The 24,834-nt window shown below is 43.1% G+C and overlaps 1 protein-coding gene across 1 annotated transcript in view; it reads right to left on the bottom strand.

Annotated features, from left to right (window-relative positions):
• Positions 1-1,527: 1,527 nt before the first annotated feature.
• Positions 1,528-24,834, bottom strand: part of LOC137157736 (exocyst complex component 3-like) — a 50,249-nt gene continuing 26,942 nt past the window's right edge. Inside the window, exons 8-12 of the mRNA XM_067555161.1 lie at positions 15,427-15,537; positions 14,139-14,294; positions 9,675-9,799; positions 4,055-4,243; positions 1,528-3,146 (exon numbers count right to left, since the gene is read on the bottom strand). Of these exons, the coding sequence (XP_067411262.1) occupies positions 4,060-4,243; positions 9,675-9,799; positions 14,139-14,294; positions 15,427-15,537 (576 nt within the window). The 3' untranslated portion in view covers positions 1,528-3,146; positions 4,055-4,059. The remainder of the gene's footprint in view (positions 3,147-4,054; positions 4,244-9,674; positions 9,800-14,138; positions 14,295-15,426; positions 15,538-24,834) is intronic.

The raw sequence follows: 24,834 nt of genomic DNA, 5'->3' as shown, positions 1-24,834 counted from the left end.
GATTATTTTCCACCTTTTTGGAACAGTCGTTGAAAGATCGAGATGTTTAATCTTTTTTTAAAGGAAACATTTTGATTTTCTCTGAGTCCTTTCTAAGGGATTTTGTTTGTTTCATTTGTTTTTCTCACCAATCTGGCAAAACTGACACAAATGCTCAAAAGGTTTTGATACACCTGAAGAGGCTGGGCACATTGGCCGAATGGCCTGGGAAGAAGGGGGGACATATTAACAGATCAGATCCAAGGTGCAGGCCAGGGCCGAGCTGTGCAGGGAAATGTGAACGAAGAGTTCAAGCTGAAATGGTGGATAAGGGAGAATAACTTTTTGGTATGGTTCCGTCCCACCTCTAGTTAATGAACAACCTCTGTGACCTAGCTGGTGTTTGCTGGTTCTTGAGGAGTCTCTCTTAAGGCAGATTACATGTGTGACCCTTCCGTGCCCAGAGTAGCCACCTGAAAATGCCAAGGTCAGGGCAGGCTGTAAAAGGAGAGCAGATTCTCCCAGCACTGGTGGGTGACACTGAAGTCAGACTTTCCAACCAGCCACAAACTGTGCTTCTGATTCCCCAAACCGGTTATCAAGAAGCCAGCATACAAATACACACAGCCCCCTTTACTGCATTTCAGCTCCTGGCTCCCAAATCAGCACTAAATCCAGTAAAGAGACCAGTTATTTAAACTCTATGCTCTTTACCAAAAAGGTTCCTCCTGACCCCAAAGGGTCAGCCACAGTACCAGATCAATATGTTTGGTTCTTACCAAAAATACAACGCTGCCAGCCAATCCTTTAGTAACTAAAACTAAAAGGTTTATTATACAAAGAAAGAAACTAACTAACTATAAGAGAAATGTTAAAGGATTAAAGCAATCAGATACATACAAATGATTTGAAAGTCCATGTACATCAAGTTTCTAGAAGAATTGTGGAGTCTGCAGGCTTGTATAGTCCTTCTGGTATACATCCAGTAGCTGGATGGGTCTCGGTCCTTTGTTTCACAGCTTCAGTTGCAGATGACTTGATCCAGTGGTAGGTAGATGGCTGAAGGCTGAACCCGACTGAAGACAAAATGGATCCCGGGCACCTGCCTTCTATGTCCTCTGGCCCTTGCCATACTGCTTGTGGAATTTCACAGGAACCAAAATGGAGTCCAGAGTCACATGAGCAAGTCCTCGTAACTTATCAAGTATATCCCTGGCTTCTCCCCCTGGGTCCCTTGCACCTGTGAATGTCTTAATGGGCCATTAAGCAGGCCATCCCTGCAACCATCCTGTCTGGGGTATTACCCAGACACAGCACAATTTGAAACACAGATATATCAACCATATCCATAACTTCCATTACACACATAACTCATGAACATAAACATTATCATCTTACTTAGCACATTATAGCCTTTCTAACAGTACCGGACATGGCATATCTCACATGAATTATTATGATTTTGACATACTAATGTCAAACAATATACTAAATGCCCCCCCCCCCCCCCCCCCCCCCCCCCAATCCAGCCAGCGAGACATCCCCAACGTGAGACTGGTGTAGATGGGAGTAATCAGAGCTCCTGAATACACCTCAAGGGCCCCCTTATCCAGCCAGTATGACAACATGGAAATTGTAAAGTAGTTTGACTTGATTTTTAAAACTCATTTATTTGCCTAAGGCCAGGTACCCATCCCGCTGTTCACCACGAGTGGCATTTTACTTGGAATAGGTCTATTTGGGACTACTTGTAGAGTGAGGTACCATTCTCCAGGAGTAAGAAAAGCAGAATCTGGCCTTTAAATGCTAGTTTATGGAAGAAATGAGCTTTAAGGCTCAGCAAATAGCACAGAGAGGAGTTTATACTTTTGTAGTGTGATACCTTTTAATATTTCTTTTGATTTAGGGGATTTTCACCCAAATATTTCATAGGGTAGCTTGATTACAAGGTTTTCCTACACACAAAAACCAACCAACTTGCTTTTCTGGCTCCGTTCCTAATTAATCATGAGCACATTGAACTGCCAACAAAACAGGGGTGAAAGGCCATGTTTGAGGAAGCTGTCATTGATGCAGAATGGCTACCTAGAATAGCTGGGGAGTGTCTGATATAGCAGTTCTTTTCTGCGTTTTGTTTACACTGTCTGAGAAAAGCAGTGACCTATATTAATACAATAGCAAATGAGGCCTTGAACCAAATCCAACTCTGAGATTGTGAACGAAGTGCTATTATTTTCCTACACTGCATTTCTTGTCTATTCACATCTGAAAGCAGTTCACACCAACCCAGAGGATTAGAGGAAACAGCTATTTTAACTGTACACTGCACATGAGATTTCCACAGCCAAAATTCCCACTTTAAAGAAATGAGTTTTATAGAAGGGGAAATTTTAAGTAAACTGAGCTATATAAATGGAAGGACAAACTTAGTTTTATAACTGGCTTCAGAGCTAAGAAACATTTACAGCATGTCCATAAATCCATTGCAATGGGAGAGGCTACTAGGGATTGATGTAGCTTCTATGCTATTAGTATGGCTTTCCATTTAAAGTAACTGATGGGACACAAAAGTCAAGTGCCACATCCTGTTTCCCCTCTGTGGGTATGCAAGGCCCAAAATGCTGTGGAAATGCCACATTTCTGATGAGCAGGATGCTAGGTTGCAACCATGCACCGGAAGGGTTCTGCAACCTTCTGCATGCCACACAGCAGTGGCTCTCTCTGCAGAGCCATGGAAAGGAGCATTTTGGGGGGACTGGGCGAATGGCAAGTGTGAGGCCGCTGGAGCCACACACAACATAGCTCCTCTGATCCAATGCCCTACATAAGCATGATGTGGCTCCATCCAGTGCTTCTCTCCACAGCAGGAGCTGTGCCCAGCTAAGCAGGAATCTAGCTGCAGGTGTCTGGGAGGACTCTAGCCCATGTGCATTCCTCCTTTCAGTTGGGCTTTGTGCAGGGAACCAAATGTTGGGTTCATGTGATCTTCTTTTCTTGAAACACTGTGGCACGTGTCTTCAGGTGGCCTGTAGGCTGTTTCCAGCAGATGAATATTGTTTGCCATTCTGAGTAACTTTCGAGTAGCTGTGGTCTCAGATGTTGCCTACTGATGAGAAAGCCTTTGTGATACAGGCATGGAGGGTGGCCTCTGACTTTTCATATTAGATCTGAGTGAAAGAAAGGAAATGTTTGTGAAACTGAAATAAAACAATGTGTGTGTGTGAAAATATTCTCAGTACATAACAAGAAGCCAAACTACATAGGGAGAAGATTTATGATAGCAGGAGGCGCTAATCTAGCAGACAAAGATTTAACAAGATCCTATTGTTGGAAGCTGAAGCTAGACAAATTCAGACTAGAAATAAGATGTAAATTATTCAAATGAGGGTAATTAACTATTGGAATGAGTAGGGACCGGCCATCACTTGAAGTCTTTTAAATCAAGACTGGATATCTTTTTAGAAGATATGCTCTAGCTAAGCCAGAAGTTGTGGGCTTGATGCAGGAATCATAGTGAAATTCTTTGGCCAATGTTAAGGAGGAAGTCAGACTAGATGACCATAAAGGTGGCCTTAAAATCTATGAATCTATGAACTCTGTTGAAATATATTGGACTAACAGGGCTTTATGGAGAGACCAAAGGGAAAAACATTAAGTATTTGTTTTAAAAGAATAGGGGTTGTCCCTCCTAAACAGGGGTGGTTGGACTGTCTGAACAGGCCATGTACTCTATGATTCACTCTGCTACCTCCAAACAGGAAAAGAACATGAGACTAGGAGTCAGGAGTTCTGGGTTCTGCTCCCAGATCTTCCACTGACCTGCTATAACTTGGCCAAGTCATTTAAGCATGCTATACCCAGCTGCTCTATCTGCAAAATTATATCTAGTGACACTTGGAGATGTGGAGATGAAAAGCGCTATAAGAGAGGTAAGTATTATTAATGCAAATTTGTATTAGGAATATAAAAAAGAGGCAGTACATTCACAGTGACTATTACATTATCTATTAACTATTACATTATATAAATCTATTTAGACACACACGTGTATGCATACATACACACACACACTCACCTTTCCTAACAGCAGTAGCAGCAGCCACAGACTCCATATATTCCAGTCTTTATTTCTATCTCTTCAAAAAACAAATTGTGTCCACTTTCGGCTCCCACACAATTATCATAAACCACCTCCAACACAGTATTTCTGTCTGCCCGACTGAGAGTTCCTTTGATGTCCAAGATGATATTCAGATGTTCTTTCCTTTCCAAAAGCACCAGGAGTCAGACCAGTAAAACACATGAGACAAATATGTTTGCTTGACAAGACCCAGTTACACAGAGACAGGAGTGAAGCCTTGGAAATTGTTGAATTCCCATTGCTGCTAAACTGGTTTCTAACTGTTATGGCCACCCAGTATATTATAGATGTACTTAAAATTATGATCTCACTTAGCCAAAGTTGTTCCTGACCTTGTTTGTTTGCCAGGTTAGTTTTTACGGTGACTCCATGTTTTATTTTTAAAAGCATTTTCTGTACCTTGTGTGGTAGTTGTTTGGTTCAGTGGGACTGCCGCTTATCATCCTATTTAATGATGTGTGCAAGAAGGACCAAGTCAGATGTGATGTAAGCAGGTGTGATGCCACTGAAGTCAGTGACATTGAACCAGGTCTAACTTTGGCCCTAGGAGACTAGGATCAGAATGGCATTTTTCTAAGTGTTGTCTATGCACATAAGTTAACTCAGAAAAATACAGTTAACTAGAACAGGGCATCAGAAGAATGATGGAAGGAATTGGAAAAAAAAGCAAACAGTTTGACAATTTTAGTTTCTACTATCAGCTTCCTGTGAGAAATGTAAGTGAATGCATGTTGGATAATGTATAATACTCCTGGGGGAATTCTGCAGCACTGCACAGGTGCAGAATTCATGTCCCCCATAGATTATTTTTTTTCTATGCAGAATATAAATTCTGCTGGAGAGGCACTGCAGTTACACCCTTCGCCCACCAGGGGCTTCTGAGGCACCAGAAGAGAGGGCAGCTGGCCCATAGAGAGGCTGTGTTCCTTTACGGGGCCAGGTCAGGAGGCACAGGGTGGACAGACCGGGGCAGACGGGGCTGCTGGTGGAGTCATAGGGCAGGGTTCAGAAGGGCTAGTGGGGGACAGACTGGGGCACAGGCTCAGGAGCTAGTGGGGTGACAGCATTGAGACAGGGGCTGAATGAGAGTGGGGCTGCAGGGCCACATGAGGACTGGAGGGGAGGGGAGGTTTCAGGACCACATGGGGACGGGGGGAAAAAAGCCTGACTAAATGGGAGAGACTAGGGGTCTGCCAGGGACTGCATGGAGGAGGCTCCTTAACTCCCTAACAATCCTTCCCCCCAAAAAAACCCTCTTCTGTACTTCTCCCCCCACACCCAAAAACCATCCAGGTTTACTCCCAGGCTCCTGTGACGTCTATGGAATATGAATGACCCTTTATAATATTACTGATACCAATATTACAGAATTGCAATAAATATCATATAGGATATGCCCTAGAAGGTATCAATGGAAAAGTCATGATTCACGAAGATTGATAAGCGCTTTTCTTGACTTGCTGCTCACAAACAGGAAGATCTGGTAGGGGAAGTAGAAGTGGGTGGCAACCTAGGCAGCAGTGACCATGAGATGGTTGAGTTCAGGATCCTGATAAAAGGAAGAAAGGGGAACAGCAGGATACGGACCATAGACTTCAGAAAAGCAAACTTTGACTCTCTCAGGGAGCTGATGGGCAGGATCCCCGGGGAGGCTAATATGAGGGGGAAAGGAATCCAAGAGAGCTGGCTGTATTTTAAAGAAACCTTATTGAGGACGCAGGAACAAACCATCCCGATGTGCAGAAAGAATAGCAAATATGGTAGGTACCCAGCTTGGCTTAACAAAGAAGTCTTTGATGAGCTTAAACACAAAAAAGAAGCTTACAAGAAGTGGAAGCTTGGTCAGATGACTAGGGAGGCTTATAAAAATACTGCTCGAACATGCAGGAGTGAAATCAGGAAGGCCAAAGTGCAATTGGACTTGCAGCTAGCAAGGGACATGAAAGGGAACAAGAAGGGTTTCTACAGGTATGTTAACAACAAGAGGAAGATTAGGGAAAGTGTGGGCCCCTTACAGAATGGGGGAGGCAACCTAGTGACAAAGGATTTGGAGAAAGCTGAGGTACTCAATGCCTTTTTTGCCTCTGTCTTCACAGACAAGGTCAGCTCCCAGACTACTGCACTGGGCAGCACAGAATGGGGAGGAGGTGAACATCCCTCAGTACTGAAGGAACAGGTTCAGGACTATTTAGAAAGATTGGACATACACAAGTCCATGGGGCCAGATGCAATGCATCCGAGTGTGCTGAGGGAGTTGGCTGATGTGATTTCAGAGCCATTGGCTATTATCTTTGAAAGCTCGTGGCAATTAGGGGAGGTCCCTGATGATTGGAAAAAGGCAAATATATAGTGCCCATCTTCAAGAAAGGAAAGAAAGAGGATCCAGGGAACTACAGACCGGTCAGCTTCACCTCATCCCTGGAAAAACCATGGAGCAGGTCCTCAAGGAATCCATTTTAAGGCACTTGGAAGAGAGGAAGGTGATCAGGAACAATCAATATGGATTCACCAAGGGCAAGTCATGCCTGACCAACGTGATTGCCTTCTATGAAGAGGTGACTGGCTCTATGGATGTGGGGAAAGTGGTGGACGTGATATACCTTGACTTTAGCAAAGCTTTTGATACAGTCTCTCACAGTATTCTTATAAGCAAGTTAAAGAAGTATGGGTTGGATGAATGGACTATAAAATGGATAGAGAGCTGGCTTGATCATCGGGCTCAACGGGTAGTGATCAATGGCTCCATGTCTAGCTGGCAGCCGGTCACAAGCGGAGTTGGTCCTGGGGCTGGTTTTGTTCAACATCTTCATTAATGATCAGGAGGTTGGGGTAGATTGCACCCTCAGCAAGTTTGCAGATGACACTAAGCTAGGGGGAGTGGTAGATACCCTAGAAGGTAGGGATAGAATACAGAGTGACCTGGACAAATTGGAAGATTGGGCCAAAAGAAATCTGACTGGGGACCGATGGGCTAGGCAGCAGTTCTGAAGAAAAGGATCTGGGGGTTACAGTGGATAAGAAGCTGGATATGAGCCAGCAGTGTGCCCTGGTTGCCAAGAAAAATAATAGCATATTGGGCTGCATTACTAGGAGCATTGCCAGAAGATCGAGGGAAGTGATTATTCCTCTCTATTCGGCATTGGTGAGGCCACATTTGGAGCATTGTGTCCAGTTTTGGGCCCCCCACTACAAAAAGGATGTGGACAAGTTGGAGAGAGTCCAGTGGAGGGCAACAAAAATGATTAGGGGGCTAGAGCACAAGACTTATGAGGAGAGGCCAAGGGAACTAGGCTTGTTTAGTCTGCAAAAGAGATGAATGAGGGGGAATTTGATAGCAGCCTTTAATTACCTGCAAGGGAGTTCCAGGGAGGATGGAGTTAGGCTGTTCTCAGTGGTAGTAGATGACAGAACAAGGAGCAATGGTCTCAAGCTGCAGTGGGGGAGGTCTAGGTTGGATATTAGGAGAACATTTTTCACTAGGAGGGTGGTGAAGCACTGGAATGGGTTACACAGGGAGATTGTGGAATCTCCTTCTTTAGAGGTTTTTAAACTGAGGCTTGACAAAGCCCTGGGTGGGATTATTTAGTTGAGGTTAGTCCTGCTTTGAGCAGGGGGTTGGATTAGATGACTTCCTGAAGTCCCTTCCAACTCTAATATTCTATTATTCTATGATTTATACGTATGTATTGGTTTTGTATTATGAGTTCTAAATATGTATGGTATATTTGTATTTCAAATTTGCGCTGTGTTTAGGGTGACCAGATGTCCTGACTTATAGGGAGAGCCCCGATATTTGGGGCTTTGTCTTATATAGGCACCTATTACCCCCTACCTTATCCTGATTTTTCACACTTTCTATCTGGTCATCCTAGCTGAATTTCTGGGTGACACCCAGAGACAGGATGGCAGCAGCATTAAGCCTGCTTAATGGCCCATCAAGGGAACTCAAATATACAATGAATCCAGTGAAAGAATCCAGGGGATACACCTTATAGGTCACCAGGACATGTAAGAACATGCCTATGGACAGGGGTCTTTGAGGCTTTTCCATGCCATGTGCTGTGTGACTGTGTTTTGGACAAAGGAAGCACAAGCCTCATGGCAGAAACTATAAAATGCAGCTGCACCATCTCAATCTTGTTCTTGTCTTCATTCCTGCTTCCTACCTACCTCTGGATCTACTACTCTACATGTGAAGCTGTGAAACAAAGGACTGAGACCCCTCCAGGTACTGGATGTACTCCAGAGGAACTGTACAAACCTGCAAACTCCAATACTGGCCTTTAAGTCATTTGTATGTATCTGATTGCTCTGACCATTAACATCTCTCTTCTTGTTTCTTCCCTTTTATAATAAACTTTTCGTTTTAGTTATTAAAGGCGTGGCTGGCAGTGTGGTATTTTGGGTAAGATCTAAACCAATACTGATATGATAATATGGCTGGTCATTTGGGGATCAGGAGACCACTTTGGAAAAAGGAACAGAGTTTTAAATAACTTATCTCTTTACTGCACATAGTTGTTAATTGGGAACCAGAGACTGAAATGCAATAAAGGGGGCTGTACATTTCTTGTTGTAGCTTCTTGATAACCAGTGTGGGAAATCAGAAGCACTTTTTGTGACTGGTCGGGGAATCTAACTTTAGTGTCACCCACCAGTTCTGGGGGAATCTGCTCTCCTTTTGCAGCCTGCCCTGACCTTGGCATTTTCAGGTGGGCTACCCTAGGCACAGACCAGTCACAGCTCCTTCCCAGCAATTACTTCCCTCTCCCTCAGTTCCTCCGTTACCCCTCATTCCTCCAAGTCTTTGCACTGCTTCTGATGGGTGTTAGAAACTACGGTTCTGTATTGTAGTGTAAATGAATTATTACTCAAAGTTCTGTATGAATATGCATAGTAAGAAATCTATTTGTCAAAAATCATTTCCTGAATCTTTTTTTGTCTGTATTGTTGCAGATATTCTTGCTGACAGGTATTTTGAAATTAATTATCAAAATAATTGAAACTGGTGTGATTGTATTGTGTAATTTTGACAAATAAAAGATGCAGACTTTTAGAATATTGTGCACAGAATTTTTCAGTTTTTGGTGCAGAATTTTTCAGTTTTTGGTGCAAAATTCCCCCAGGAATAGTATAATTAATGACACACAAAAGAACGAGGTTCAAAGAACGTTAAGGTTGCCAAGTTAAACATTGCCTGAATTAAGGTTGTTCGTGCAATCTTCTGCATGTGCTTTAGGATACAGTCTTTAATTACATGGTCACATATTCTTTTTTTCACAAGATCCCTGCCTCATTCAGTGCACAGGATGGGAAATTTTAACCCAAATGGTGCAAGTTTGATAAAGTTATTAACAACTGAAAACAGGGTCTAATAATGGAGGTGTCAGGCAGCCCTAACTATAAGTGTTGCGACCAGCTCCAACTATAATAATCCCAAAGCACAGCCAAGAAGGTGCCCAGGCAGCATATTGGGTAACTAATATTATTACAGGGTTGGCTGTAAACAGTCAGCTAAGCAGCCTGAATAACTAGAATCCATGCAATGCCTTACCTTAGAGCTGGAAACTTGCAGACAAAAAACCCAAGCTTTATTTTCATTGCGTCAATGTCAGTAAGATGAATAAATTCTAGGATTCCTTCAATAGGATCATCCAGTGAAGCAGTTTTACTAGGACCCTAGGGAGATAAGAACATGTGCATTCAGCTGCTGTGGCAGGGGAGGCAGAGTGCAATATGAAGACCTGGCTTCAGGAGCAGACTTGAATCTCCTACTTGTGGACCAGAATGAGCTCTGAGCATTGCAGGGGCTGTGTAGTTTTTTTCCCCTTGGATGTAAGAATAAAGAAAGTGGACTCTGACCTTGCAATTGCATTAGCAACTCCTACTGGCCAGTACATGCAACTGCATTATTGCTGGTTTTAAACAAACCCACCAAAAGAGGGAGGCTGTGAGGAGATGCTGAAATTGAAGCAGAAAGACAAAGTGCAAAAAGGTTTGATCCTGCAAGGATCTGTGCACTCCTAGGAAGTGCTGTGCATAGTCAACTCTCACTGACTTCAAGCACCCTCCAGCCCTAAAAAAAAAAGCAACAAAGAAATATTACATTTTTAATGGCATTTGATAAATGAGGATTGGGATGAGTTGCCCCAAGTTAGCTTCAGATCTTGCTAACATTTTGAGTGGAAAGGTAATGTGAGTAAATTGCTACTCTGAATTATTTATGCCATAATATCTGCATAAATTCTATGGCAAAGCAAACCTAGAGAATATGTTGTTGAAATTAGTTCAAGCTAAGCACACATTACCATGATACCTACTTAGCACTGAGAATCAGACTGGATTCTCCAGGAACCAGCACATCTCTGCATTAAACATAAATGAAAAATATAATATTTAGAGACAACCCTCCTCTCGCTCTTCCTCTGACTGCAGAAACACAGAGCATGTGTAGTTCTGCAAAGCAAGGAAACTATAATTATTGCAAAACTTTGCTCCCTCACATACTCAAACTGTGCAATATTCCCTGTTTGTCAAACTCATTATTATTACATTTTATTTATTACAGAGTGACAAAAGTTTGCTAGGTGCTATGCAGACAGATAAGAATATAAGTTCCCTGATCTACAGGGTCTACAACTCAAAGAGCCAAAGTGTGTGTGACTAAGCAGTAATGATTAACACAATTGTGTTAGATCTTCTTTTACAATATATATATTTATTATTTAGCAAACACTTCTCTGAGCGAAGGGCTGGGAGTTCAGAATGCGTTTTGAAAAGGGATTTGAAAAGGGAGACACATGGCATGGACACATGGCAGACCTGGTGAGGAAGCAGGTGCAACCATGGTAGTAACTGCATGCATAAATGAAGTGTGCAGTTGAGCATATATTTTTCTTGTACATTTGTGCACCTGACTTGATTGAAAATCAGAATTTTTAAATTTTATGTACTATATATTTTGTCTAGCAAGGTTTTCAGTGCTAACCCCCCCAAGCAATGAGCGCGAAAGTGTGGGCGAGGGAAGTGGAATTTTACCAACTGCATGCAGATTTGTTCTTCAACCTGTGTATATTCTAGATTGAGTGTGTATATATAATATTAGATATTTTTGGATTGCCTATGGATTGCCTAATTTAGATTACAAAAACAGCTCTTTTTCCATGTCTTGTACAATGCTGAGCACAGCATTAATGTATGCTTCAGAGTTTATTTATTAGAGATATGGTTTTTAGTCCTCAAACATGATATTTCTGGTGGGCTCTGAAAATTTTAAGCTCTACTTAAATGGCCTCCCTAATACAATTAGACCTTAAAAGTATTGGCAGTTTTCATTTTTCCATCTTGGGACTAATGGGTTAATTGCAATGAGTCTGAGCTTTTTCCAAGGAAGATTATTTAGTTATTTACATTTAGTTTAAGTCACTCACAACTGTCTGATTGCAGCTCTCACTGAAACAGAAAGCAGGATTGGACTGTAATGACAGTAGGACAATGGAGCAGAGTGCCTAGAGAGGTTATGGAAGCTCCTTCACTGGATGTTTTCAAAAGGAGGCTGGATAGCCATCTGTCTTGGATTGTTTAGACACAACAAATCCTGCATCTTGGCAGGGGGTTAAACTAGATGACCCTTGATGTCCCTTCTAACTCTATGATTGCCAACCCCAAGCATTCAAAAATAATGAGTCAGGCTCAAGAAATCATGTGATTGGCTTAAAATTCATGAGCTATTTTTTAAATGAATTAAATTGGGGTATTTTTATTTGTGCCGTTTGGTTTCTGAGCTACTTTGGTTCAGGTTTTCCAGCTTTTCTCTGCAACCATAAGGCTAGTAATTTATTTTTTTTAAATGGAAGTTGAGCACCTGTTGTAATAACATGACTCCAGGAGCTAAGGATTATGAAAAACACCAAATGCTGAGAGATTTGTAATAAGATCACAAATGCTGGCAATACTAAGAAAGCCTCCTAACACATCCCAAACTGCTGTGTGCCTGCACTTCCTTCTGATTTCCAACAAAACATCCAGGCTCCTTTTGGAATTCATCTGTCCTGGATCCATCTGGCCTCCTTTTTGCTTCATCTTGAACTCACCAGTAATTTGATTGGGATAATGTATCAGGTCATTGAAAATTCAAACATTATTTAATAATAATGGAACCCTCTGCAGTGCATTTCAGTCATCTCTTCCTGTGTACTTTACGAACCTTCATAATTAATCCTGATCTCTGTGAGATAACTAAAAGGTATACAGCAATCACATTGCCCATCACTAAAATGCAGTAATTTCTGTAATGAACACGCAGCAACAACAACCTATCAGAGCAGCAAGAAAGAAGGATACTATATCCAACTGAAACTAAACTACAGCAGACCATTGAGTAAAGTGTAGTTACCCGAGTTAAATCTGGCCGTGACACTGGGGTTAGCGGCCCAATTTTTGCAAAAGCTACCACATGATCTTTGTTGACAGTCAGCAGTTAAGAGTGTGTCATGCGATGTTTCATTTGAATGGCAGAATGGCTGTCATGAGGTTTTCCAAGTGGCAGGTTCTTGCCACTATGAATTTCTAAAGTCCAGCCCTGGTACCATCCATAATCCCGTTCACTGTCATTAATTGTAATGTCACCACCAGAGGAATGTGAATTTATGTGGAGGAGGAATGTGTGCTAAAGAGAGGGTCCCCTTCCAAAATGACTTTAACCTGCCCACAGTGTGGGCGGTGGGTCCGCACATATGCACACATGCTATTATTTATGCACTTATAGCCCACATTTGCACGTGAAAACAATGAGTATTGGGCACAGTTTGAGTAGCTGTCTATCAGATTTGTGCATGCAAATATGGGCTTTCAGATGTACAAAACAAAGTAATGTATGTTGGAAAATATAATCCCGACTATACATACAAAATGAGAGATCTAAATTAGCTGTTACCACTCAAGATAAAAATCTTGGGAGTCATTGTGGATAATTCTATGAAAACATCAGCTCAATGTGCAATGGCAGTCAAAAAGCTAACAGAATGTTAGTAACCATTAGGACAGAGAGAGATAAGGCAGAAAATATCATCATGCCACTCTATAAATCTATGGTACATTCACACCTTGAATACTATATTCAGTTTTGATCACCCCAGCTCAAAAAAAAATACTTTAGAACTAGAAAAGATATAGTGAAAAGCACCAAAAATGATTAAGGGTATGGAACAGCTTCCATATGAGAATAAAAACTGGATCTTTTCAGCTTGGAAAAGAGATGACTAGTGGGGATACGATGGAAGTCTATAAAATCATGAATGTTGTGGAGAAAGTATAAAAGGAAGTGTTATTTACTCCTTCACATAACACAAGAACCAGGGTCATCCTCCGCTGGGCGCAAGGAGCGAGTGGCGGGGACCAGAGCCTGTCATACCCCCCTCCACTGTGAGGTAGCCCCCACAGCAGTGGGGGAGAGTGAGAAATGGGCCTGAAACACCCCCCTGTGGGGCGCTACCCACACTGCTGCTGCCACCAACACGGGAATGGGAAAGAGCAGGACATGCCACTGCTGCTGCCGCCAACGGGGAGGAGTAGGGGAGAGCGGGACATGCCACTGCTGCTGATGGTGTGGAGAGTGGGGGAGAGCGGCACACAGGCCTGCAGACCCCCCTTTCGGTACGCTGCTGCCAACTGGGGTGGGGGGAGAGCACCAATGTAAGTATGGCCCCTGGGAGCCGGAGACCCATGGTATGCCACTGTTTTGAGTCTCTCTCTGATTCTTGTTACAGGGGAAAGAGTAGGAATGTTGTGGTCCCCCTATATTTCAAAACTACAAATATACACTATTTTGCACCACTGATAGCAGACTCGAACTGCCAACATGATGTCTTCCAGCATGTCTGATGTTTATGTCTGGGGAGTTGGGTATCAGTTTAAGTGTTCCTGTACCATTCAGATATGTGCCCTTCATTGTCCAGGTTACTGTACCTGCTAGTGAAAAGAGTAAAGAAAACACTGCACGGCCGAATAAAAGACTTACGAAGCATTCTTCAAAGAGCGTTTGAATTGCCCTGTAATCTGCTTCAATTTTGCTGGTAATTTTCCTCCGCTTTGCAGAAGATGGCTTCCCAGAAGCAGTTAGGAGAGCATGAACGTACTCAGTGACTATGCTGTGGTGGACGGCCTTGAGGAGGGTCTGTTCCAGAGCAAAGAAACAAAGGTTAACCTCTTTGTGCTGTCCTCTGGCTAGAAAGACACTGGCCACTTTGGCTTCACTCCAAAGCGGGCCCCAATCTTCTTCCCCTGCACCTCTTTAAAGAGTCGAGCAGTGGTAGTCTAACTACTACTAAGGTGGGCACAATCTGCTTAGATACTATGGTGATGAGGGCCATGTAAGTACCTAAAGAAAGTGAGACAGAGATGTGGCCCTCAGTATCACTGAAAAAGACAGTTCATTGGACCAAATTACTGTTCATTAGCAATTTAAATCAGGTCAGTTTTAGGTTGAAATCCAAAAGCATAGGAAATCCCTAGCCAACACACAGTGCTGACTCAGTGTTCTACCACCACACTGCTACTTGAGATGGCATTAATGTGGCACAATATCCACTGACAGGTTCTAAAGAAAATATCTCCAAAATTCTGTTTCATTGCTTTTTCTATCTTTAAATATTGTAATTGAAATTAGTAGTGGTGGAAGGTGTCACCTTTACAGACATGAAATCGGAAATCTTGTTTTTAGCCATAGGACATGTATAGCACAGGCAGCAGCAATGCAAACTTCCTCATCAATGAGAGGAAGGATGGCCCAGTGGTTAAGAAACTAGATTGCTACTTGGGAGACCCAAATTCAAATCCCTGCTCTATCACGGACTTCCTATGAGACTTCACACAAGTCATTCAGTTCCTAGGCCTCCATTCTCCACCTGTAAAACAAAGATAACTCACAGGGGTGTTCTCAGGATAAATGCATTAAAGGTTATGAAGGTTTCAGACACTATGGTAAAGGAGGACATATAAGTGCCTTAGATAGGTATACGTGCCACAGCCGTGACCTGAGGGGACCACCTTTTGTGGTGATCCAACTCCCCATCTCCATGCTCATTCATTTCCTGGCTTCTCTGCTAAGATCACAAGGGTTGTAACTGTAATAGAGGTGTTTGTAATTTTGACACCTGTCTGTTAAGAACCGGACTGAGACCATCAGGTCTTCTAAACCATATTGGGCTAAATGGGAATCTGGGTTAACTTTGAAAATGTAGCAATCCAAACATCCAATGGCATAATTTGTTGTGATTTTATTCAGTAATATCTTACTTGTTTCTTACCTCATAAGTCTCTGTATTTTTCCTTTCAAACCTTGACAAGCTTGACTGTAAACATTGTAGAAATTTGTCAAAATCACTATAATCTTTTCTGAAGTGTCCCTTCAACGCCACCTGAGGAATAGAGAATAATTGAGGTCAATGAGAGGCCATTTAGAGACATCACAGACCTGGTAAATGGGCATTGTTTTTGTTTGCTCCATCCACTTGTAGATGTGGAACCATGCAAATGCTACAGCATCTTCCTTTCATTGCTTTTTTTCAAATGATAAGCAAAACGATGAAAGCAGGAAACAATTAAAACCCAAAAGGGACTAAATTAACATGTTGAGCCCTAACACTGGAAGACCTAGGATGGTGGAATATACAAAGTAGGTAAGGTAATATCTTTTATTGGATCAACTTTCGTTGAGAAGAGAGACAAGCTTTTGAGCTTACACAGAACTCTTCTTCAGATCTGGGAAACTTACTGAGGCCACGTCTACACTATAGACCTATATCAGTATAATTATGTAGCTCTGGGGTGTGAAAAATCCACATTCCTGAGTAACAGTTACACTGAACTAATCCCCTGTGTAGACAGAATTATAAGAACAGGAGAGCTTCATAGCTACTGTCTCTCATGGAGGTATATTAACTCTCAGGGCTGGTCTACATTACAGACTTTTGTCAACCACAGTCAGCTTTTAGCACCAGAACAGTGGTGGTGTACACACTACAATCCTCCCCCGCCCGCCCCCCACTGCCAACCCAACTCCCCTGATTTTGCAACAAAATAAAACCACCTCAACAAGAGGCATAGTGTTTTATGTGACAAAGCATCAGATAGACACCGTGCTTGGTTATGTCACAATAAATGGCCTGCAGGAAGTGTCCCACAATGCCAATCCTGACCACTCTGACCATCAGTTTGAACTCTACTGCCCTGCTCCTCCCCATTTAAAGTCCCAGGAATTTTTGAAATTCCACTTCCTGCTTGGCTGGCATGAAGAGCTCACATCGCATATACCCAGTTGACCATGGCGGTACATGCACCAAATGCTCTCCCACTTGGAGCACACCAGAACTTCTAGATCTGATCAGCATTTGGGAAGAGGAGGCTGTGCAGTTCCAGCTCCACTCCAGTTGAAGGAACTTTGACACCTATTCTCAGATTTCTTGTGGCATGGCAGAGAAGGGCTATGAATGGGATAAGCTGCAGTGCCACACAAAAATCAAGGAGCTATGGCAGGTGTACCAAAAGGCTAGGGAATCAAACCCTTGCTCTGGTGCAGAGCCAAAGACCTGCCTCTTCTATAAGGAGTTGGAAGCCATCCTTGGCGGGAACCCCACCTCCACCACCAAGAAACCAATGGATACTGCCACAGGGCCGAAGACAGAGGACACCAGACTCAATCCCGATGAAGAAGTTGTGAATGAGAAGGTTGAGTTGGAGGACAATGTGGAGCAGGGGACTTGGTCATTTGGTGACGGGGGGAGTCAAGACCTCTTCTTGACCCCAGAGAGTTTGAGCCAGTCCCAGCCCTACAGCTCTGGTGGGCAGAATACATGAGAGGGGAGCAGTTACATGAGATACAACTGGTTAAAGGAATAGAAATACACAAGAGAAGCTGTGTTTGCATGTGCTTCCCATTCCCCTGTGCATATAGGCAGTGCAGTAGAAAAGGGTGTTAATGCACTCAGATTTCATGGGAATCTTCCAGAGAGATCTCTAGGAAACTTTCCTGGAGGTAGTCGCCAATCCTCTGCTGGAGATTCCTTGGCAGAGCTGCTTTGTTTCTTCCCCTGTTATAGGAAATTTTCCTATATCTGTCCCTGTCTACCTGCATCAATACCCCAAACAGCCACAGAGAATCTTTTCCGCAGCTTGAGTGTCCCCTCCTTCCGGGCACAACTCACCATGCCCTGGGAAATCATCGAGCTGTGTGCTTGCCAGGAGCCAGTGAAAAAGAGGTGTTATTTACAGTAATGAATCAATGCTGTTAGTGCACTGACAATCATGTTTCTGTTCATTATTTATTGTGTTTCTACAGATGTGGCCCTTGAGGGGAAACCCTTATACAGCTACCAAGTGTCTGTGGCTAATAAGAAAACAACCACAGAGAAGCAAAGAGATGTTCCAAGAATTCTTCCAGTCCTCTGAGGTGGAAAAAAAGAAAAAAGGGCATGGAGACACAGTGTGACCAAAAACCAAAAAAATTGGTAGGTAGGAAAGGAGAGAAAACCCGGAGTGAGTGACAGCAGGTCATGAACTTATGATAAAAGCCATGCAGTAGCAAACAGAGCTGCTCAAGTCACTCATAACACTGCAGACTGAATTCATGCATGTTCACACCCCCTGCAGTCAATACAGAACTGTTTTCCATGCCCTCCCCAAATTCCACCCACACATTCCTACCAAACCTCCAGCCCATCTCACTACCCCATTCACTCCACTCTTTCAAACAGCTTCCAGAATGATAGCTAGACTTACACCCAGCTGCCATAACTCACACTGCCCATCACTACTTTCTCTCTTCCAGCCCAGTTTTCTGTGAGTGTTGGGAATAATTATTACTTAATAAAGACATACTCCGTGACAATAAGCAATCTTTATTTGCCTCTTGCACATGGTGGTTGCAGATTACATTGATGCAAAGTGCAAGCTTGCTAGCAGTCAGAGCATGGCACAGTACTGTTTACAAAGACACCTTATAGGTACACATCGCCAAAATAGTTCCTCAAGGCCTTCCTGATTCAAATGGTCCCCCTTGTGCCCCTCTAATAACCCTGACATCTGATTGTTCATATTCAGGGGATCCAACTCTGCACTCCACCCGGGGGGAACTTTTCACCCTTAGGTTCACAAATATGGAGCACACAGCAGGCAGCTATAACCATGGAAATATTTTCCTCATTTAGATCTAACCTGCTATAAAGGCATCGCCAGTGAGCTTTTAATCTGACAAACGCACATTCAATGGTCGTTTGGCACCTGCTCAACCTTTTATTGAAACACTCCTTTCTGCTATCGAGATTGCCTGCATAAGGCTTCATAAGCCATGGCAATAAGGGATAGGCTGGGTCTCCCAAGATCACTATGGGCATCTCAACATCCCCTATTGGAATCTTTTGGTCTGGAAAGAAAGTCCCTGCTTGCAGCTTTCTGTACAGGCCAGTATTCCTGAGGACGTGTGTATCAAACCATGTGTGACCAAACCATGCTGATATCAGTGAAACACACACGGTGAGCCACAAGCACCTGCAGTACCATACATAAGTTCCCTTTTCTATTGATGTACTCTGACACAGGATGATCCGGGGCCAAAATTAGGATATGGGTACCATTAGAATATCACCCTGCCACAGTTAGAGAATCCCATCACTGTGATGCCATCCACTACTCCACGCACATTAACAAGATTTGCAGTCCTTCATAGCAGAATGCAATTAATGGCCCTGCACACTTGCTATAATTCAGCGCCAACAGTGGACTTCCTGACTCCAAACTGATTAGTGACTGACTAGTAGCAGTCTGGAGTTGCCAGCTTCCACACAGTGATTGTCACATGCTTCTCCAAGGAAAGAGCAGTTTTCATTATAGCGCTTTTTGATCGTCACTGTAACTTGGGTCGACAACATTCTCTAGTGTAGACAAGGCCTAAGCCAACAAGAGAAACTCTCCCATTGGCGAAGTAGCATCTTCACTAAAGTGTTACAGCGGCACACCTACGCTGGTGCAGCTGTGCTGCTCTAGTGCTGTACGTGGAGACAAGCCCACAGAAGTTCACAGCTAAATATGAAGTGGAACTGATTGTTTAGCATAAATAGTTAACCCATATTTCAAGGGACCATTCAAGGTGAAGTGGCCCATTAACAGCCATCCAATTATAGGGAGGAAAAGAGGGTGTGGGAAGTAGCTGGAGGGATTGTTAGTGGTTTATAGATTGTTGTAATAAACCATAAATCCAGTGTCTCTGTTCAGTCCATGATCTTTAGTGTCAGGCAAAGTTATGAATGTAAGCTCCCAGGCTCATCTTTTGAAAATGTTGGACAGGTTTCCTTGGAGCATGAGGACTAAGAGCGATCACTCTATATCTGACCTTTGTGGAAAGGGTTCATCCTCAAGGGTATGTGGTGTTTTAGTCTTCTATCATTTTCCTGTGTGCGTTTCTTTGAGAGTGTAGTGATTGTCTGGTTTCACCCACATAGTTGCTATTGGGGTATTTATTGTACTGGATGAGGTACACCACATATTGTGACAGGCATATGCAGGACCCATGAATCTTGAAAGGTGTGTTGTGGGGTGTGATGATCACTGTAGCAGTGGAGATATGTCTGCACGTTTTGCACCTGTTATTCTGGCAGGGTCTGCCACTCTGGGTTGGTGTGTCTTTGTGGGTAGCTGAAGAAGAGTTCTGAATAAGCTTGAAAGCTTGTCTCTTGTCACCAACAGACGTTAGTCCAATAAAAGATTTTACCTCACCGCCATATTTCTAATATCCTGGGACCGACACGGTTACAACAACACTGCATGCAATAATGGAAAATATCAAATTTTGCCATCTAAAATGGCAATTCCATAACATGAAGAAAAAGGAAGCAAAACTTAACAGCAACATCTGCTTCCCAAGCAAATGCAAGAAACAAACATTACCTCCAGATGTATCACCATCCATAACCCTCTGACCATTACATACAACTCCAAATATGCTGACCTGCTCCTCAGATAGACTTCAGAAAAACTGGGGAACCACATACTCTAGAGTCTAGAAGAAACTACATAAAACAAGAAATCATTACATGTTCCCACATACTGGAAGAAAAAGAAGTCAGAGAAATTACCTGGAAATCATACAAAAAATCTAAAACAACTATCAAAAAACCCCTATGACAGTCATCCAATACAAAAACAAAAAGTGGAACCAACTACGACACCACCTCCAGGAGAATCCATGGCGCTATATTGACATTACATGACATCTGAACATCATCAGTTTATCAAGATTACCCCTAACTACGGCTGAAATATCTGTATGTCTCTAAAGGACTGAACTTCTACCCCATCACAGAACCTGATACCATACTATTATTGAAGAACTAGAAGAACTCTTCCGCCGACTCAGCCTCAAAGAATTCTTTCACAACAATGACAACAGCATTCACAATTACCACATCCCTGCCAATAATCATCTTACTGGACAGCACAGAGCAGACAAAACCACACTCTTGATCATTACATTGATTGCTTCAGGAAAAAAATTGACTGAAATCCTTAAGAAACATCACATCCACCACACTCTCCCACCATCAAGGACAGCTATTCAGTCCCTGAAATCCAATCACCAGGTAATGATCAAAGCAGCAGACAAAGGAGACTCCATCATAGTCCTCAAGAGTGATAACTACATTAACAAGACCAACTGGCAACTCTCTGACACCACCTACTATAAAGAACTCAAAGAAGACCCCACAACACAATTTATCCAGGAATTAAAGGATATCATCAAATCCTTCCCCAAACAACTGTAGGTGAAACTCTACAGTTTGATCCCCCACGAACCCACCCCAGTGACTTTCTACATGTATCATGATATATACAAACAAGGGAACCTGGAAGACCCATCAAACCTGGCCATGGCACTTTTACTGAAGGAATATCAGGACTCACAGAAACCATCCTCAAACCACTCACCACACAAAGGGCTAGCTTTTTCCAGAACACAATCGACTTCTCCACAAATCCCGGAACATTAGCAATCTTTCTCAGATTGCCATTCTTGCCAGCATGGATGTCACTTCCCTATATACCAACATCCCTCACAATGATGGCATAGCTGCCTGCCTCTCATATTTAATGGACAATCCTCAGATATACACCACAAGCACACTGCCAAACTCATCCATTTCAACCTCACCCATAACAATTTTACATTCAACAACAAACACTTTGACCAAACCATGGAAACAGCCATGGGTACTACAATGGTTCTCCAATATGACAACCTCCTCATGGGCCACTGTGAAGAACTTTTGGACAAATTGAACCATAAAACCAATGAAATACTTGAGATACATTGATGATATTTTCATCTTCTGGCCTGACAACTTATAGGTTTCCACTACAACTTCAATAACCATCACCCATCACTAAATTAACTCTGGAATACTCTCACACCAGTATCAACTTCCTGGACACTATAATCAGCTTCAACAATGGAACCCTACAGAAAACTGTATACAAAAACACCACAGATCACCACACCTACATTCAGAAAGGGGAACAGCAGGATACGGTCCACAGACTTCAGAAAAGCAAACTTTGACTCTCTCAGGGAGCTGATGGGCAGGATCCCCAGGGAGGCTAATATGAGGGGGAAAGGAATCCAAGAGAGCTGGCTGTATTTTAAAGAAACCTTATTGAGGACACAGGAACAAACCATCCCGATGTGCAGAAAGAATAGCAAATATGCTAGGTACCCAGCTTGGCTTAACAAAGAAGTCTTTGATGAGCTTAAACACAAAAAAGAAGCTTACAAGAAGTGGAAGCTTGGTCAGATGACTAGGGAAGCTTATAAAAATACTGATCGAACATGCAGGAGTGAAATCAGGAAGGCCAAAGTGCAATTGGACTTGCAGCTAGCAAGGGACATGAAAGGGAACAAGAAGGGTTTCTACAGGTATGATAACAACAAGAGGAAGATTAGGGAAAGTGTGGGCCCCTTACAGAATGGGGGAAGCAACCTAGTGACAAAGGATTTGGAGAAAGCTGAGGTACTCAATGCCTTTTTTGCCTCTGTCTTCACAGACATGGTCAGCTCCCAGACTACTGCACTGGGCAGCACAGAATGGGGAGGAGGTGAACATCCCTCAGTACTGAAGGACAGGTTCAGGACTATTTAGAAAGATTGGACATACACAAGTCCATGAGGCCAGATGCAATGCATCCGAGTGTGCTGAGGGAGTTGGCTGATGTGATTTCAGAGCCATTGGCTATTATCTTTGAAAGCTCGTGGCAATTAGGGGAGGTCCCTGATGATTGGAAAAAGGCAAATATATAGTGCCCATCTTCAAGAAAGGAAAGAAAGAGGATCCAGGGAACTACAGACCGGTCAGCTTCACCTCATCCCTGGAAAGAACATGGAGCAGGTCCTCAAGGAATCCATTTTAAGGCACTTGGAAGAGAGGAAGGTGATCAGGAACAATCAATATGGATTCACCAAGGGGAAGTCATGCCTGACCAACGTGATTGCCTTCTATGAAGAGGTGACTGGCTCTATGGATGTGGGGAAAGCGGTGGACATGATATACCTTGACTTTAGCAAAGCTTTTGATACAGTCTCTCACAGTATTCTTATCAGCAAGTTAAAGAAGTATGGGTTGGATGAATGGACTATAAGGTGGATAGAAAGCTGGCTAGATCATCAGGCTCAACGGGTAGTGATTAACGGCTTGATGTCTAGTATGCAGCCAGTAGCAAGCGGAGTGCCCGAGTGGTTGGTGCTGGGGCCGGTTTTGTTCAACATCTTCATTAATGATATGGAAGATGGGGTGGATTGCACGCTCAGCAAGTTTGCAGATGACACTAAGCTGGGGACAGTGGTAGATACCCTGGAGGGTAAGGATAGAATACAGAATGACTTAGACAAATTAGAGGATTTGGTCAAGAGAAATCTGATGAGGTTCAACAAGGACAAGTACAGAGTCCTGCAATTATGACGGAAGAATCCCATGCACTGCTACAGACTGGGGACTGACTGGCTAGGCAGCAGTTCTGAAGAAAAGGACCTGGGGTATACAGGGGACAAGAAGCTGGATATGAGTCAACAGTGTGTCCTTATTGCCAAGAAGGCTAACAGTATATTGGGCTGCATTAGTAGGAGCATTGCCAGCAGATCGAGGGAAGTGATTATTCCCCTCTATTCGGCACTGGTGAGGCCATTTTTTGAAGTCCTGTGTCCAGTTTTGGGCCCCCCACTACAGGAAGGATGTGGACAAATTGGAGAGTGTCCAGCAGAAGGCAACAAAAATCATTAGGGGGCTGGAGTACATGACTTATGAGGAGAGGCTGAAGGAACTAGGCTTGTTCAGTCTACAGAAGAGAAGAATGAGGGGGGATTTGATAGCAGCCTTTAACTACCTAAAAGGGGGTTCCAGGGAGGATGGAGCTAGGCTGTTCTCAGTGGTGGCAGATGATAGAGCAAGGAGCAACAGTCTCAAGTTGCAGTGGGGGAGATCTAGGTTGGATATTAGGAAAAAGTTTTTCACGAGGAGGGTGGTGAATCACTGGAATGGGTTACCTAAGGAGGTGGTGGAATATCCAGCTTTAGAGGGTTTTAAGGTGTGGCTTAACTAAGCCCTGGCTGGGATGATTTAGTTCAAGTTAGTCCTACTTTGACCTCCTGAGGTCCCTTCCAACCCTAATCTTCTAAGATTTTATGATCCTATGGCACTGCAACAAACATATTATTATAACAATAATGCTCAGCACATCATGAGCATTCCAAAAACATCTTATATGACATACTTTGCATTAAATAACACATGATTACACTATAAGGATGATCATGGGGGTTGCAAGGTGTCACACCAAGACACTCCAGAAAAGTAGATCACATCATGTACTCCAAGAGAGCCTAGTCAGTACAGACACCCCCCTCTGACAGCACACCCCAAGTTATCACTTACCAGCCCACACTGGAACTCATATGGTGTATCAAACAACTGCAACCCATACTCAATGGGGACCCTATCCTGAAAGAAATATTTCCTGAACCCCCTCTTCTAGCCTTCAAACAATCCACGGACTTCTCCAAAACTCATCATCAGAAGCAAACACAGACCAGGACACACCAACTCAAAGTGGCACCAGACCCTGCCAAAACAGTAGATGCAAATCCTGCAGACATATCTCCATTGATATTATGATCAAAACTCCTCACAACACACATCTCAAGATCCAGGGGTCCTACACATGCCAAAAACAACATGTGGTGTACCTCCTCCAGTGCACTAAATGCCCCAATAGCAACCATATGGGTGAAACCAGACAATAACTACACTCCCGAATGAACTCACACAGGAAAACAATAAAAGACAAAGCACCCTGTCACCTGTGAGTGAACACTTACCACAAAGCGATCACTCTATAGCTGACCTATCAGTCCTCATCCTCAAAAGAAACCTGCATAACACTTTCAAAAGACAAGCCTGGGAGCTTATATTCATAACTTTGCTAGAAACTAAAGATTATGGACTGAACAGAGATTTATGACTTATTATTTATCACTTATTACAACAATCTATAACCAACAAACAACCCTTCTCCCCGCCAGCTGCTTTCTCTCACCTCTTCCTTTCCTCCCTGTGACTCGAGGGGTCTTAAAGGGCCACTTCATCTTGAATGATCCCTTGAAATACATACTTACTATT

The sequence above is a fragment of the Emydura macquarii genome, unplaced genomic scaffold (assembly GCF_026122565.2).
Source record: "Emydura macquarii macquarii isolate MOO-44397 ecotype Brisbane River unplaced genomic scaffold, CSIRO-AGI_Emac_v2 contig_1551, whole genome shotgun sequence".
NCBI classification, from domain to species: domain Eukaryota; kingdom Metazoa; phylum Chordata; order Testudines; family Chelidae; genus Emydura; species Emydura macquarii.
Note: the sequence above shows the minus strand (reverse complement) of the source record. Positions and strands in the feature narration are given on the sequence as shown.